This window comes from Procambarus clarkii, chromosome 38, assembly GCF_040958095.1.
Source record: "Procambarus clarkii isolate CNS0578487 chromosome 38, FALCON_Pclarkii_2.0, whole genome shotgun sequence".
Taxonomy (NCBI): domain Eukaryota; kingdom Metazoa; phylum Arthropoda; class Malacostraca; order Decapoda; family Cambaridae; genus Procambarus; species Procambarus clarkii.
The window spans coordinates 13,749,641-13,768,168 of NC_091187.1; the positions used below are offsets into that span (position 1 = coordinate 13,749,641).

The 18,528-nt window shown below is 46.8% G+C and overlaps 2 protein-coding genes and 1 pseudogene across 4 annotated transcripts in view; 2 read left to right on the forward strand and 1 right to left on the reverse strand.

Annotated features, from left to right (window-relative positions):
• Nucleotides 1–18,528, reverse strand: part of LOC123771902 (ubiquitin carboxyl-terminal hydrolase 2) — a 179,114-nt gene that overhangs the window by 124,420 nt on the left and 36,166 nt on the right. The window contains exon 1 of one of the 3 annotated variants that reach the window (XM_069337750.1): nt 13,749–13,796. The exons of the other annotated variants lie outside the window; for them this stretch is intronic. The gene's annotated coding sequence lies outside the window, so the exon portion shown is untranslated. Of the gene's footprint in view, nt 1–13,748; nt 13,797–18,528 lie in introns of those variants that run through there. 3 annotated transcript variants of the gene reach the window in all.
• On the forward strand, nt 14,431–14,549 carry LOC123772051 (5S ribosomal RNA; annotated as a pseudogene).
• On the forward strand, nt 16,005–17,338 carry LOC138372185 (ice nucleation protein-like). Its single transcript, XM_069337500.1, has 2 exons — nt 16,005–16,061; nt 16,511–17,338. Exons 1-2 carry the CDS (start codon nt 16,005–16,007, stop codon nt 17,336–17,338), a joined length of 885 nt encoding a protein of 294 aa, XP_069193601.1.

Consider the following 18,528-nt stretch of genomic DNA (forward strand, 5'->3'; position numbering starts at 1 on the left):
TCTAGCATATGCCGCTGATGATATCTTTTTGATGTGGGCCTCTGGGGACAGGTTCGGTGTGATATCAACCCCCAGATCTTTCTCTCTATTTGACTCTTGCAGGATTTAAACTCCCAGGTGGTACCTTGTGTTCAGCCTCCTGCTCCCTTCACCTAATTTCATTACTTTACACTTTCCTGAGTTGAGCTTTGGTAGTTTTCTGTGTGTACTCACCTAGTGGCACGTGTGTGTGTGTGCGTGTGTGTGTGTGTGTGTGTGTGTGTGTGTGTGTGTGTGTGTGTGTGTGTGTGTGTGTGTGTGTGTGTGTGTGTGTGTGTGTGACCAGGTCCTGCTGATGGTCGAGTGTACTAAGCATCCTTGTATCAGCCATTACCAGAAACTTTAGCAGCTCCCCTCCCCCCCCCCCCCTCACGTTAGCATCTCTCTGTAGTTCGACAAATATAACTGCAGGTAGACTGACTGGGACGACTGGAGGTGACTGCTGTCGTGTGGTGAGAGAGACTGTGGGAGCCTCTCACAGGGAAGATGTGTTGAGTGTGAGGCCTAAACTGGCTGTGTGGTGATGGTGAGAATGGTGCCTCTTAAACACCTGCCACACTCCAATCACCACCACCATCAGGTATCAACCACACCTGCTACCACCGTCACCACCACTACCACGACCACCACAACTAGCGCCTCTGAGCTGGATGGTCTCGCGTCATGCAGGTCGGCGTTCAATCCCCGACCGTCCAAGTGGTTGGGCACCATTCCTTCTCCCCCCGTCGTATCCCAAATCCTTATCCTGACCTCTTCCCAGTACTATACAGTCGCAATGGCTTGGCGCATTCCCCTCATAGTTAACGTCCCTCTTTCCCCACAACCATTAAAACTACCACAACCACACCCATCACCACCACAAAGACCACCACTATCAACCCAACCACCACCCTAGCAGTCTGGAAAGAGACAAACGTAGTCCCCCATTATTCAAAAGGAAGGTTGGGAAGGGACAGGGGGCGCTCACCCCCAGACCAGTCTAGGGAAGGGACAGGGGGCGCTCACCCCCAGACCAGTCTAGGGAAGGGACAGGGGGCGCTCACCCCCAGACCAGTCTAGGGAAGGGACAGGGGGCGCTCACCCCCAGACCAGTCTAGGGAAGGGACAGGGGGCGCTCACCCCCAGACCAGTCTAGGGAAGGGACAGGGGGCGCTCACCCCCAGATCAGTCTCACTCACAAGTGTTCCAAGGAAAATGCTGAACAAAAGTAATCATGGTGAGAATTGCTGAACACCTGGGGAACATAAACTGTGTAAACCCCCAACCTGTACTTAGCCTTAGCTCGTTCAACCGTAGGTTAGGTTAGGTTAAGTTAGATTAGATTAGTTTTTGTTGGGTTAGGTTAGGTGTTTAGGTTGTGTTGGGAAATTTTGTATCTACAGTACGTGGGTGAAGCATTTACAGGGAACCCACCAGTCTTGGGACACATGTGTGACCCACCAGTGTTGACACACATGTGTGACCCACCAGTGTTGACACACATGTGTGACCCACCAGTGTTGACACACATGTGTGACCCACCAGTGTTGACACACATGTGTGACCCACCAGTGTTGACACACATGTGTGACCCACCAGTGTTGACACACATGTATGACCCACCAGTATTGACACACATGTGTGACCCACCAGTGTTGACACACATGTGTGACCCACCAGTGTTGACACACATGTGTGACCCACCAGTGTTGACACACATGTGTGACCCACCAGTGTTGGGACACATGTGTGACCCACCAGTGTTGACACACATGTGTGACCCACCAGTGTTGGGACACATGTGTGACCCACCAGTGTTGACACACATGTATGACCCACCAGTATTGACACACATGTGTGACCCACCAGTGTTGACACACATGTGTGACCCACCAGTGTTGACACACATGTGTGACCCACCAGTGTTGACACACATGTGTGACCCACCAGTATTGACACACATGTGTGACCCACCAGTGTTGACACACGTGTGACCCACCAGTGTTGACACACATGTGTGACCCACCAGTGTTGACACACATGTGTGACCCACCAGTGTTGACACACATGTGTGACCCACCAGTGTTGACACACATGTGTGACCCACCAGTGTTGACACACATGTGTGACCCACCAGTGTTGACACACATGTGTGACCCACCAGTGTTGACACACATGTGTGACCCACCAGTTTTTTTTATTATTATTATTATTATTTTCTACCACAGACGTGGCCACACATTTACAATGCTAACCAGCATATATACATTTTCTTCTGTCCTCCATGGACAGGGTTAGAGAAGTGTTAAACATATAGTTCAAGGGTTTATTGAACACTCAACAACAGAAGGTGATTCGGTGCTTTTAAAATGCTAAGCTAACCTACATACGTAAATACATAGATACACAGATTTACGTATGCCCTACATAAAGTGTTTGATGTGTCTTTTACATAGTGTCATTAATGTACATTCACAAAGGTGAAATGTAATTCTGATCAGCTTCCATATATACTTTATACCCATACATATACACACACACACACACATATACATACATATATACACACACATGCATTCACATACATTTGTCTCATTTACTCTGACAGGGTGAGATAGCTGATAAAGAAACTAGTGTGCAATTAAGCACTTAATCACTTAAGGTGATGAAGGTGCTTTTACAAGCTCAGGTTATATAGTTACATCATATATATATATACATTGTATAATTGATATATTACATGGTCAATCTTGGATACAAGTCCAATATATCATCAAGTGTTCCAGTACTCATATAGTAATTACAGAGTTCAGCATACCTTAGCCCAGGAGGGCGAAAGTCAGTCAGTATGCGACATTCTACAATATAATGTTCAAGAGAGTGCATGTTTTCTCTTTCACAAAGTTGACCCACCAGTGGTAGTTTTACTCCAGTAGTACACACCAGTAACCACCTGAGACTAAATCTGATATGGAAAACCAACCTACCCTCTCGATCCACTGACCCACCTACCCTCCCGACCCACCTACCCTCTCGACCCACTGACCCACCTACCCACTATCCTGATACAAGCCTGCCGCCAGTCCTACCCATTGACTGGCATACCCGACCCACCCCTCACCCCCTGAGACGAGCCCACCCTCCCAACCCACCCCCTCACCCCACCCTCCCAACCCACCCCCGCCAAAGCCTTTATTATTAACACATGATCAACGTCAACTGTGAGAGGAATGTTCGTCCATTCAAGGTCTCCGTGGTACAGTCGGCTTCGTTCTCGACTCACAATCGGGAATCCCGGGGTTCAAATCCCTGGCGGGATGGCAACGGTTGGGCACATTTCCCATCACCTAATGCCTCTGTTCACCTAGCAGTCAATAGGAATCAGCCTAACTCGAGAGTTAGGCAACTGTTGTGGGGGTTGCCTCCTAGGGGGAGGGGGGGTCAGTGGTTCCACCATTGGGGGTGGGGACCTCGATATATGATAGGCTGCCTGTCCCCGAGAAAATGAATTATAGATAAATCAGCTTTGTCTCAGATTCAGCAAAAATCAATCCATATTGATACAGGGGGCTGTTGGGACCCGCATGCGTGCCGGTACGTCTGTCAGCAGCAACCCTTCGACCTCTCCAGCGCTCCTAACGTCACTAAAATGGTGTACTAAAGTGCCCGAACCTAACCTAACCAGGGATCCATAAATAAAAAACGGGACATCACGCCAATTTGACGAACAGCTGTGATTTATAGTACATTAGTTTTTGGCCGTAGGAGAGATTTATACGTCAAAATGCGATGTACTCTTCCAGAGAACGGGGTTCGAGCCCATGCCGGAATGTGCCGGAAACACCACAAAAACCAAACGATACAATACAACTTTCTTGTAAACATCTGAGTGTATACGGCAACTGTGCCGTCATGGAGGATGCAACACACTTTCAGCACAACAACATACACAACACATCAAATTCCAACTCCTTTATTTTTCAACTTCTGATTACTATCAGAAGAAAGCACCAAGCCAGAACGACTATATAGCACTTGGAAGGGGTCAGGATAAGGATTTGGGATGGGACGGGGGAGAGGAATGGTGCTCAACCACTTGTGGACGGTCGGTTATTGAACGCCGACCTGCAGGAAGTGAGATCTTCGCTGTGCCGACCAATCCAAGTGGTTGGACGACGTGTTGACTGAGTGACTGGTTTGACTATGTCTGACTGTGAATCACAGCCTGGTTGATCAGACAGCTTCAATATCCCGAACGTTTCCTGAGAAACTTTCATCTCATTATAGAACTCACTTTTACGTGAAAGCTTTTGCTTTTTTGCGCTCTATAATTATAACATAGCCACACACCCCTGGGGCCTGACGGCTGAGAGGACAGCGCTCGGGATTCGTAGTCCTAAGGTTCCTGGTTTCGATACCCGGTGGAGGCGGAAACAAATGGGCAGAGTTTCTTTCACCTTGATGTCCTGTTCACCTAGCAGTAAATAGGTACTTGGGAGTTAGACAGCTGGTACGGGCTGCTTCCTGGGGGTGTGTAACAAAAAGGAGGCCTGGTCGAGGACCGGGCCGCGGGGACGCTAAGCCCCGAAATCATCTCAAGATAACCACCCCATCTCCCACAACAGTCACGGGAACTAAACCTCACGTCGCTGGAAGACAGAAGAGCTACGGGAGACATGATCACCACATACAAGATTAGAGTACCACAGGGGGGGGGCCTGGTGGATAGCGCACAGGACTCGAAATTCTGTGGCGCGGGTTCGATTCTCGCACCAGACAAAAACAAATGGGCAAAGTTTCTTTCACCCTGAATGCCCCCTGTTACCTAGCAGTAATTAGGTACCTGGGAGTTAGTCAGCTGTCACGGGCTATTTCCTGGGGTGTGTGTGTGTGTGTGGTGTGGGGAAAAAAAAAGTAGTTAGTAAACAGTTGATTGACAGTTGAGAGGCGCCGAAAGAGCAAAGCTCAACCCCCGCAAAACACAACTAGGTGAATACAGGGGTTCGTGGTGATAGGCTGTACCACAGTGGTGGGAGGCAGTACCACAGTGGTGGGAGGCAGTACCACAGTGGTGGCAGGCAGTGCCACAGTGGTGATAGGCAGTACCACAGTGGTGATAGGCAGTACCACAGTGGTGATAGGCAGTACCACAGTGGTGATAGGCAGTACCACAGTGGTGATAGGCAGTACCACAGTGGTGATAGGCAGTACCACAGTGGTGATAGGCAGTACCACAGTGGTGATAGGCAGTACCACAGTGGTGATAGGCAGTACCACAGTGGTGATAGGCAGTACCACAGTGGTGGCAGGCAGTACCACAGTGGTGATAGGCAGTACCACAGTGGTGATAGGCAGTACCACAGTGGTGATAGGCAGTACCACAGTGGTGATAGGCAGTACCACAGTGGTGGCAGGCAGTACCACAGTGGTGGCAGGCAGTACCACAGTGGTGGCAGGCAGTACCACAGTGGTGGCAGGCAGTACCCCAGTGGTGGCAGGCAGTAACCACAGTGGTGGCAGGCAGTACCCCAGTGGTGGCAGGCAGTAACCACAGTGGTGGCAGGCAGACTGCACCATTACACCAGAAACAAGTACCTACCAACAAGTATTTTGGTCACCATCCGACCAAACCCACCATGGGAAAGCCCAACATTCCTGCCTGCTTACTCTATCCATTAAATCTCTTTCCTCTTTCGTATTTTTTCTATTTTCAAATAATTATTTATTCTTTCATATTCTTCTATCGAATTCGAGGTCTGCAAATTCATTGCATATAAATAGGTGACATCTTGTGATCCATCTATATGAAACTTGCAATGGTTTTTGGATACAGGTTCGCGAGTTTGGTCACGTGGAAGTCAATTCCCACACCACTGTCATCCACCTTCACCCATTCACTATTTCAATCTTTGACCAGGATTCATCAAGGATTTTAAGTAGCTACTGACGAGACCTGTGGATCTTTCCCCAATCATGGCGGGTTTGTTTACATATATTCAACAGGTGTATGAGCGACTATAAGAAATATTGCCGGAACAACCGTGGACATCTTCAAGAGAAAACTGGACTGTTTTCTAAGAGAAGTTCCGGACCAACCGGGCTGTGGTGGGTATGTGAGCCTGCGGGCCGCTCCAAGCAACAGCCTGGTGGACCAAACTCTCACAAGTCAAGCCTGGCCTCGGGCCGGGCTTGGGGAGTAGAAGAACTCCCAGAACCCCATCAACCAGGTATATGTGGGCCTGCGGGCCGCTCCAAGTAACAGCCTGGTGGACCAAACTCTCACAAGTCAAGCCTGGCCTCGGGCCAGGCTTGGGGAGTAGAAGAACTCCCAGAACCCCATCAAGCAGGAGCTCCGAAACACTACGAGGTTGTTTACAACCATAACAACCTTGGGTTGTGAAGTTTCCCAGCTCGTAAACTGTTTAATATACACACTAAGCCGCCACGATGGAGGAAAGATGTAAAGGTTTCGTTTTTTTCGTCATTTGTGAGAAGTTTGAGGGTTGTTAAGAGGTTGGGTGCCGCCCAGGGTGTTCCAGTACTAACAATATCCCCGGTGCCAACTGGTGCCAACTGGTGTCACAAACACCACCTGCCACTTCTTGGCCTTGGGCCCCTACCTTATTTTCCCCCTTTGCCACTCCGTAAGAAAAAGCGACTGTTGTTGCCTAACCATTGAAAATACAGCTGTTTTCCTAACCATACCTGTTAAAAAAAAAAAGCTGTTTTGTCTAGCCAAAAGGATACGAACCCAACCAACCCCCTTAACCCGTCGAATGTAAAGCACAGAAAACGTCAAAATTACGGTGATTAGATTGTTAATAATACGTTACTTTTGTTAATGAGTTGGTAGATTCCGTTAAAAGAGCGACCTACATCGAGCCAACTGAAAACAGCCAATAGTTATTTTTCACTGCCCGATAAAGACTATTTTTAGCTACTTCTTAAGCTACATTTGAAATAAATCGTAAAAAAAAATTAATTGTTTAAAAAAATGCATTATCACTGAAAATGTCGAAAACAGTTGCGGACTATTCTTTCATATTGTTATAACTTTTCAATGCCAAGAATTATATAAGACAATGATATTCAATATATTCTAAATTTTATATAGTTTTTTTACCAGAGAAAGTATCTTATCTATTTTTTTTTTTGCGGTGTATTTTATTAGTATTTCCTTTTTGCGGTGCATTTTAGATGGAAATTCAATCGTAAAATACATATATATTTTTTCACTTATATACTATTATCTTGGTAAACTTTTCACCCTATTTTATTCAATATTGACACAAAAAACGCTTAACACGTTAAATTAATTAATAAGTGCAAACAAGGCCGCCATGATTAAAGAAAGATGAACAGGTTTCGTATTTGGTTGGCTAGTTAAGTGGTTATGGCCTGGGTGACAGTCATAATACACCATCCAGGAAGTTCACTTTGACAGTTGCCTTCCAACCTTGGTGGGAGGAGGTGCTCGTCTCGTGCAGTCCCGTGATGCCGGGCAGGAGGCTGTTGTTCAACACTATATGTCTGGTGTTGGCAGGCAGGCTGTACCAGTAATGTCCCCCCCCCCCCCTCTCTCTCTCTCTCTCTCTCTCTCTCTCTCTCTCTCTCTCTCTCTCTCTCCTACAGTATAACTAAATAACACACAGTTGGTTTATCAAACACAATCCATAGAGTCTAAGTTAACAATATATGATCAAATTTTTTGGGTGCTTTAAAGGATAATTATTGTGGTATGAAACTGTGGAAAAAGACAGTTGTGGGTGGTGTGTGGGGGGACCTACCTTGAGATGATTTCAGGGCTTAGCGTCCCCGCGACCCGGTCCTCGACCAGTCCTCCTGGTTGCTGGACTGGTCAACCAGGGTATTGGACGCGGCTGCTCGCAGCATGACGTATGAGTCACAGATCAGGTATCCTTTGGAGGTGTTTATCAAGTTCTCTCTTGAACACTGTGAGAGGTCGGCCAGTTATGTCCCTTATATGTAGTGGAAGCGTGTTGAACAGTCTTGGGCCTCTGATGTTGATAGTTCTCTCTTGAACACTGTGAGGGGTCGGCCAGTTATGTCCCTTATGTGTAGCGGAAACGTGTTGAACAGTCTCGGGCCTCTGATGTTGATAGTTCTCTCTTGAACGCTGTGAGGGGTCGGCCAGTTATGTCCCTTATGTGTAGCGGAAGCGTGTTGAACAGTCTCGGGCCTCTGGTGTTGATAGTTCTCTCTTGAACACTGTGAGGGGTCGGCCAGTTATGTCCTTTATGTGTAGTGGAAGCGTGTTGAACAGTCTCGGGCCTCTGATGTTGATAGTTCTCTCTTGAACACTGTGAGGGGTCGGCCAGTTATGTCCTTTATGTGTAGTGGAAGCGTGTTGAACAGTCTCGGGTCTCTGATGTTGATAGTTCTCTCTCTTGAACACTGTGAGGGGTCGGCCAGTTATGTCCTTTATGTGTAGCGGAAGCGTGTTGAACAGTCTCGGGCCTCTGATGTTGATAGTTCTCTCTTGAACACTGTGAGGGGTCGGCCAGTTATGTCCTTTATGTGTAGTGGAAGCGTGTTGAACAGTGTCGGGTCTCTGATGTTGATAGTTCTCTCTCTTGAACACTGTGAGGGGTCGGCCAGTTATATCCCTTATGCGTAGTGGAAGCGTGTTGAACAGTCTCGGGCCTCTGATGTTGATAGTTCTCTCTTGAACACTGTGAGGGGTCGGCCAGTTATGTCCCTTATGTGTAGTGGAAGCGTGTTGAACAGTCTCGGGCCTCTGATGTTGATAGAGTTCGCTCTCAGAGTACCTGTTGCACCTCTGCTCTTTGACGGGGGTATTCTGCACATCCTGCCATGCCTTCTGGTCTCATGTGATGTTATTTCTGTGTGCAGGTTTGGGACCAGCCCTTATTTTCCACGTGTAAATTATTATGTATCTCTCCCGCCTGCGCTCAAGGGAATACAGATTTGGGCATTTTAGTCGGTCCCAGTAGTTTCCAAGTCCCAATAAGTCCCAATAGGTCTCCAGGTCAGCAATTTCACCAGCTTTGAAAGGGGCTGTCATTGTGCAACAGTATTCCACTCTGGAGAGCACTAGCGTCTTGAAAAGTATCATCATCGGTATAGCATTTCTAGTGTGAAAGGTTCTTGTTATCCAACCTGACATTTTTCTTGCAGTTGTGACGGCTAATTTATTGTGTTCTTTAAAGGTAAGGTCTTCCGACATGAGTACACCCAGATCTTTTAAATTGCCTTTTCGTTCTATGTTAAGATTTGACTGCGTTTTGTACGTGGTTCCCCTTTTTATATTTTCACTTTTTCCGTAGCTCATGAGCTGAAACCTATCTTCGTTGAACACCATATTATTCTCTGTAGCCCATTGAAAGACCTGATCTACATCTGATTGGAGGTTTGCCGTGTCCTCTATGTTGCCTACTCTCATGAAGATCCTAGTGTCATCTGCAAAGGATGATACAGTGCTATAGGTTGTGTTCTTGTCTATGTCTGATATGAGGACGAGAAAAAGTACTGGAGCAAGCACAGTACCCTGGGGGACTGAACTCTTCACGGATGATGGTCCGGATTTTATTTTGTTGACTATTACACATTGAATTCTGTTAGTCAGGAAATTGTAGACCCGTCTGCCTATTTTTCCGATAATTCCTTTTGAACGCATTTTGTGTGCAATAACACCATGGTCACATTTGTCGAAGGCTTTTGCGATATCTGTTTAAATTACATTAGTGTTTTGCTTGTCTTCCACAACATCTAAGGCCATGTCATAAGGGTCCAGCACCTGTGCTGGGCAAGAGCGCCTAATAGCGCGAGAGAGAGCAAGAGACGGGGGCGAGGGTAGTGTGTAAAGGCCTGGGTACCGAGCACCGTAGGGTACCATATGTACCGTATAAATACACTATTGCCTCGCGCTTACACTCAATCTACTCAGCCAAGTGTGTCAGCCTAGGACCTTACTATAGACTTGCACGTCACAACTATAATACAGCAGAAACCCTGGTCCCTTATGTAACTATATTACAGCAGAAACCCTGGTCCCTTAAGCAACTATAATACAGCAGAAACCACGGTCCCTTAAGTAACTATAATACAGCAGAAACCACGGTCTCTTAAGTAACTATAATACAGCAGAAACCACGGTCTCTTAAGTAACTCTGAAAACAAATCTTTAAAGAAAGGAAGACTGTGCAGCTACATAGAGAGCTGTGCATAGGTCGTTAACCCAGTTCCCAATTGGACCTTGGCGACTGGCTAGTGTTTGGGGGGAGGGGTAGTTTTCGACGAGAGGGGGGAGAGGGTGCTCTGAACGTGCACCTTGGCAGCTGCAGCATCTGTGCTCACCTACTTGTGCTTGCGGGGGTTGAGCTTCGGTTCCTTGGTCCCGCCTCCTAACTGTCAATCTGTGCCTCCCCTCCCCCCCCCCACACACACACTTAGTAGGGAGGTTGACCGTGGCTGTAGACAATCTGTCGATACAACTAATATGCAAGAGGAATGTGCAAAGGCACAGAATGCACATTCATACATCCCCGAAAATGCCGGAACACATTAGGGCTTTGTAAATGTCGTTTTGGCACAGTGTGCAGATATTTCCACCCTTAGCTTTGCAAACTCAATTACTGAGAGAAAATGCTGTGATCTTAAGTGCCCCGATTTCCACGTGAGAGGTACACAGCGCTATATAAGAGAAGAGGTCCAATATAATACCTGGAAGTTTTTAGAGGCCGGCAGAAACAGAGAGGAACAGACAGGCAGAAACAGAGAGGAACAGACAGACAGAAATGTTGCAGGAGTATGGACGGGGAGACTGAAGTGTCCAAGGTTGGAGTATAATTGACCATCAGGTACAAACATACTACACCCACCAATTACACAGAAACTACCACACTCCCCAGCACTATTACCAAAACTGGACAAACCATTGCAAGAACAGCACACCCTGGGTCAGGGTGGAGAGGGGACCAACCAACACCCTCCAGAAGTGACACACAATATGGAAAATCATTCATATTTGCAAACATACAAGGCCTAAAGTCGAAATCAAGAAATAAAGTTAAGTTCATAAATGGCCTCCTATTAGAGTCAAACTCAATATTTGGGGCATTCACGGAAACTCACACGAAAGATTACATGGATAGTGAAATCTGTATTCCAAAATATAATTTATATAGATTTATAACGGCGACCCAGAGGGGAAACGCCTCCTACGTCCTCGGGTTCTGTCCGGATACGGACGAGCTCCAAGAGATCCATAACCTTTAAACACTCATTGTATTAACTAATGTACATCCTGTAACCTTTAAATATCTAATAAAGCACAACAAAACACAAAAGGAAGGGGGTGGTATGAGAAAAGCACACAGAAACTGTATAGGAGGGGACCTAAACATTCCCTCTAATGCGTTATGTGTGGTTTCCTCTGGCTAAGGGTCCCCTTCCAGCCAGAGATGGTACTCCCTTCCATTTATATAGATGTGATAGAGAAATTCTATCACGTATAGAGGTCTGCATATTAAAGAGAACCTGGTATGCAGAGCTACTGAACTCAACCAATGAGGTGGTGGAGGTACTTGGAATCGAGGTAGAAAAATTAACCTAATTATTAGTCTAATATATAAACCACCTGATGCAACGTTTGAGGAATTCACAAAGCAGATGCACAAAATAAAAAAGATCCTTAATAATCTAAAAAACCCAGTTCCAGATATTATCTTCCTTGGAGACGTCAATCTATCCAGTTTTAGATGAAGAATTGCAATCTATAATATCATAGCAAGAAACCAACCTGGAAATAATCAACCACAGGTCAAAGAACTCTTGAGATTATGTGACAAAATCTCGCTCAATCAGCATATTACAGATGCAGACGATGAGTCACATTAGCATGGCTAAAGAAATGTGCCTGTCTCTACTTCCTCATCACAATCGACTTGAGAATGGTCCAGGACGGACCGAAACGTCGTCGTCCCTTCACCTTCTAGTGTGTGGTCTGGTCAGCAGATTACAGAACCAACTTGAAACGAAAACATGCTGGACCTAATATTCACAAGCAATGAAGAGCTAATCAGAGGCATTACAATATCGGATATTACATACTCAGGCCATAAGCTCATTGAAATGCAAACTAACATTAATACCGGTAGTAGATCCAAGAGAACCAACAAGCGAGAATGGTTATTCAATCAATTCAATTTCAACAATAAGAGGATCGACTGGGAAAAAAATATATACCTTGCAACCATTCAATGGGAGACGGTCTTAAGCGACAAAACTCCCACACAGGGAATAGCTCAACTGACAGCTGAAGCATACAAGATCTGCTTGAAGCACGTGCCTGTGAAGAGGGTCAGAAAGTGGACCACTTTAGACTAAAAACTTCCACCAGTATTGGACCCTTAATTACAACCGAAGGTACATACACAAAGGACAACAAAGAAATTTCTGAAATTCTAAAAAGCCAGTATGAGGCACACCAATAAACATGAAAATTGAAGATCCAGACAGCTTATTTATGAATGACATCCAAGCTGCATATAATATAACGGATATTAACACGAACTCAGAAGACTTAAAGAGAAATTGACAACATGCCCATGCACTCAGCCCCTGGTCCTGACTCATGGAATTCAGTGTTCATAAAGAAATGTAAAGTACCAGTAGCGCGAACACTTAGTGTAATATGGAGCAGCCTGGATACAGGGGAGAAACTCCTTGACCGTGAAGAGAGCAAGACGTTGTTGTTTTAGATTCAGCTACTGGGGAACAAAATGTTGCAAGTAGCACGGACTATGGTGAGCCCATAGTGTACTTACCTGGCACAGGAGTGGGGCTGTAACAAGTAGCACGGGCTATGGTGAGCCCGTAGTGTACTTACCTGGCACAGGAGCGGGGCTGTAACAAGTAGCACGGGCTATGGTGAGCCCGTAGTGTACTTACCTGGCACAGGAGCGGGGCTGTAACAAGTAGCACGGGCTATGGTGAGCCCATAGTGTACTTACCTGGCACAGGAGTGGGGCTGTAACAAGTAGCACGGGCTATGGTGAGCCCGTAGTGTACTTACCTGGCACAGGAGTGGGGCTGTAACAAGTAGCACGGGCTATGGTGAGCCCGTAGTGTACTTACCTGGCACAGGAGCGGGGCTGTAACAAGTAGCACGGGCTATGGTGAGCCCGTAGTGTACTTACCTGGCACAGGAGCGGGGCTGTAACAAGTAGCACGGGCTATGGTGAGCCCATAGTGTACTTACCTGGCACAGGAGTGGGGCTGTAACAAGTAGCACGGACTATGGTGAGCCCGTAGTGTACTTACCTGGCACAGGAGCGGGGCTGTAACAAGTAGCACGGGCTATGGTGAGCCCGTAGTGTACTTACCTGGCACAGGAGCGGGGCTGTAACAAGTAGCACGGGCTATGGTGAGCCCGTAGTGTACTTACCTGGCACAGGAGCGGGACTGTAACAAGTAGCACGGGCTATGGTGAGCCCGTAGTGTACTTACCTGGCACAGGAGCGGGGCTGTAACAAGTAGCACGGGCTATGGTGAGCCCGTAATGTACTTACCTGGCACAGGAGCAGAGCTGTAACTAGACAGCAAGAGTGTGAGAGTGAATACATATCAAAAGGGGAGACGAGGGGAAAGTGGTGAAGTAAAGCAGGAAAGTGGAGTTAAGAGCACCCACACAACAACATAAAGGAAACCACATTGTCCCGGTGAGTCCTGGACCAATAATACCTCACCTCTCACTAGGCACAGGTGTTGATGGCTCCCCACTCCTCACCAATACCTGTAAAGAAAACACCTTCGTCAGTATCAACACCCTTCATCATGGTAATGATGACTTGGTATCAAATAAAACTAATCATCACCTAACTTAATGGGTAATTACACATTTGTTAGTAATTTATATGTCGAAAATGTAAATACCGAACTGAAAAAATATATAATTTCCACTCTAAACTAGGTCGGGGCCCTGACAGCTGAGTGGACAGCGCTTCGGATTCGTAGTTCTGAGATTCCGAGTTCGATCCCCGGTGGAGGCGGAAACAAATGGTCAGTTTCTTTCACCCTGATGTCCCTGTTCACCTAGCAGTAAATATGTACCTGGGAGATAGACAGCTGCTACGTGATGATTTCGACACTGTGGTGATGAGGGTATATTGGGGATGTAATAGGTGAGCTACTGTCCGTAATAGACTATGTCTATATTGTAGTCATAGTTAAAGGGTATGAAACCATGCTATTAGCTCATATTTTTGCCATTAACAACAACCTCAAAATTGAACCTTTATTCGTAGACAGAAGTTGAGTATTTAAAGTTCATTTCCCAGACAGAACTTGCAAAATGTAACTTTCAATTCACAGACAGAATCTACAAATTTCAAAATGATTTCACAGACAATCGCAGAATAAAATTGTCATTTTAACAGCCACACTACGTCGAAAACACCGCTTCTCGTTCAATCAGCGAAGTTAAGCAACGTTAGGTTTGGTTAGTATTTGCATAGGTGACCGCCTGAGAACTCCAAATGCTGTGAGCCATAAATTTTATAGACCCAGTCGAGGACCGGGCCGCGGGGACGTTGAGTCCCAAAATCACCGCAAGGCCCAGAATATCAAAATGAATATTCTATTTCGTGTGTTCAAAACCAGTAAGCAACGCCTGGTAACTTTATTTCCTTAAGGTCCGCCCACAGTTTAAAGCAATAATCAAAACCATTCATTTAGTCAAAGATCACCTACTTCAAATTCAAAACATTACTCATAAATATTTCTAAATTTAACAGAGTTTATCTATTCAAAACGCAAATACATTATCTACATAACAAAAAGTCAGAATTACAGCACAAGCAATCATTATGATATAAAATAAAATCTAGATTTAGATTTAGAAACTTTATTTGCTAGGGATCTTGGAGAAAGCCAGCACGTCTTCAGAACGTTTCTCACAGAAAGTTCCATCCGGGGATAGAGTGGATGCGTGGACCTGCTATAGCCGCTGCAGGCAACAGTCTGGCGGATCCGGTTGTCACCAAAGAAGCCTAACCCATATATATATATAGGCTCGGGAGAGAGTTTAAGAACTCTTGAAACCTACTACAGGTAAATGACGGCTGGACATCAGGAAGGTGAACTTCCACACGCCGCAGTCCATTACAAGTAATTGTTAATTGGAGAGAAACCGAGGGAAGAAACTGATGGCGATCTGATTGGAACACGGACGCCTCCTATCGACCAGTCCAATCACCTGATACACTCCTATCGACCAGTCCAATCACCTGATACACTTCTAACGACCAGTCCAATCACCTGATACACTCGTGACGTCCAGTCCAATCACCTGATACACTCGTAACGTCAAGTCCAATCACCTGATACACTCGTAACGTCAAGTCCAATCACCTGATACACTCGTAACGTCCAGTCCAATCACCTGATACACTCCTAACGACCAGTCCAATCACCTGATACACTCCTAACGGAATACACCCAGCCGTTACAAATTCTACGTCATAAGGAAATAATTCAAACACTGAAATATGGACGTTCGTTCGTTTTAGATTAAGAAAGACAGTTGCATGTCTTACACTTCTGGTTGGGCAAAATAGTTGATTTTTTTGCCACGGAGTTGCAAATCGAAGGGAACAATCAGGAGAAAGCGCCAAGCCATTACGACTATATAGCACTGGAAAGGGGTCAGGATAAGGATTTGGGATGGGACAGGGGGAGAGGGGAAAAGGAATGGTGGCCAACCACTTGTGGACGGTCGGGGATTGAACGCCGACCTGCATGAAGCGAGACCGTCACTCTACCGCCCAGTCCAAGTGGTTGGGTTAATCGAGCGGACGGCTTAACTATACAGGTACCTTAGTTGTCCTTGAAATCAAAATACGTTATGTTAAAGACAGTGAAAAATACATTTATTTGAGTAAAGTTTAACAACCTGGTAGAGAGGGTTGATAGAGCACCTGGAGACTATGCAACAATAGGACAATATGGATTTAGAAACAGTAAAGTCGTGCCTGAGAAACTTGACCGAGTTCTATGACAAGGTAACTAAAATAAGACAGGAAAAAGCCAACTTGGCAGACTGTATTTTCCTAGACTGTCACAGGAACCGGTCGGCCGAGCGGACAGCACGCCGGACTTGTGATCCTGTGGTCCTGGGTTCGATCCCAGGCGCCGGCGAGAAACAATGGACAGAGTTTCTTTCACCCTATGCCCCTGTTACCTAGCAGTAAAATAGGTACCTGGGTCTTAGTCAGCTGTCACGGGCTGCTTCCTGGGGGTGGAGGCCTGGTCGAGGACCGGGCCGCGGGGACACTAAAGCCCCGAAATCATCTCAAGATAACGTATTTGATACTGTTCCCTCGTGAGAGACCGGTCCACAAGATGGAGGACCAGGCTGGGATAATACTGGCCTGGGTGAGAGAAATCAAAGAGTCACAGTCAGAGAGGAGGTGTCAAGCTGGAGGATTGTTAGAAGTGTAACAACACCAAGCCCAGCGCCCATAACAACACCAAGCCCAGCGCCCATAACAGCACCAAGTACAGCGGCCATAACAGCACCAAGTACAGCGGCCATAACAGTACCAAGTACAGCGGCCATAACAGCACCAAGCACAGCGGCCATAACAGCACCAAGCACAGCGGCCATAACAGCACCAAGCCCAGCGCCCATAACAGCACCAAGTACAGCGCCCATAACAGCACCAAGTACAGCGGCCATAACAGTACCAAGTACAGCGGCCATAACAGCACCAAGTACAGCGGCCATAACAGCACCAAGCACAGCGCCCATAACAGCACCAAGCACAGTGGCCATAACAGCACCAAGCACAGCGCCCATAACAGCACCAAGCACAGTGGCCATAACAGCACCAAGCCCAGCGCCCATAACAGCACCAAGTACAGCGGCCATAACAGCACCAAGCACAGCGCCCATAACAGCACCAAGCACAGTGGCCATAACAGCACCAAGCCCAGCGCCCATAACAGCACCAAGTACAGCAGCCATAACAGCACCAAGTACAGCGGCCATAACAGCACCAAGTACAGCGCCCATAACAGCACCAAGTACAGCGGCCATACCAGCACCAAGCACAGCGCCCATAACAGCACCAAGCCCAGCGGCCATAACAGCACCAAGTACAGCGGCCATAACAGCACCAAGCACAGCGCCCATAACAGCACCAAGCACAGCGCCCCGCACAGCACCAAGCACAGCGCCCAGCTAAAGTTACCGAGGCAGCAACAAAGGCAGAAGAAGCAGGTGATATATTCCCAGCAGACGCTGCGGCTTCAACACATGTGCTCTCAATCTTCCTGATATTATGTTTTTACGAGTACATGCACGCACACACACACACACACACACACACACACACACACACACACACACACACACACACACACACACACACACACACACACACACACACACACACAACCCCCCCCCCTCCACACACACACACATAACCCCCCCCCCTCCACACACACACACACACACACACACACACACACATACACACACACACACACACACACACACACACATCACTGGTAACAGGTGAACTGACAAAAATTTTGAAGACGGCTAATGTAGTCCCGATACACAAGAAGAGTGCATATATCATAGTGGTCAACATCCGTGTATCCTTCAGAAGTCTAGAGGAAGGAGCTTTCCGGACCCTGTACACAAACGAAGGTCAGACCCACGCTTGAATATGCAGCCCTAGCATGGAACCCTTACCTGAAAAATGACAAGGAGAAACTAGAAAAGGACAAAGCTTGGGATGTACAATACACTACCGCTCACAGGATGAGTATGGGGTGCACAATAAACTACCGCTCACAGGATGAGTATGGGGGTGCACAATACACTACCACTCACAGGATGAGTATGGGGGTGCACAATACACTACCGCTCACAGGATGAGTATGGGGTGCACAATACACTACCACTCACAGGATGAGTATGGGGTGCACAATACACTACCGCTCACAGGATGAGTATAGGGTGCACAATACACTACCACTCACAGGATGAGTATGGGGTGCACAATACACTACCGCTCACAGGATGAGTATAGGGTGCACAATACACTACCACTCACAGGATGAGTATGGGGGTGCACAATACACTACCAATCACAGGATGAGTATGGGGTGCACAATACACTACCACTCACAGGATGAGTATGGGGGTGCACAATACACTACCACTCACAGGATGAGTATGGGGGTGCACAATACACTACCGCTCACAGGATGAGTATGGGGTGCACAATACACTACCACTCACAGGATGAGTATGGGATGTACAATAAACTACCGCTCACAGGATGAGTATGGGGTCCACAATACACTACCACTCACAGGATGAGTATGGGGTCCACAATACACTACCACTCACAGGATGAGTATGGGGATGTACAATAAACTACCGCTCACAGGATGAGTATGGGGTGCACAATACACTACCACTCACAGGATGAGTATGGGGTGCACAATACACTA

What these genes read in the sequence shown, in the direction of transcription:
- LOC138372185 (XM_069337500.1), top strand. Translation starts at nt 16,005, where the DNA reads ATGGATTTAGAAACAGTAAAGTCGTGCCTGAGAAACTTGACCGAGTTC. An exon ending in TGACCGAGTTCTATGACAAG is followed by an intron (nt 16,062 to 16,510) that starts GTAACTAAAATA and finishes AACAACACCAAG; the next exon opens with CCCAGCGCCCATAACAACAC.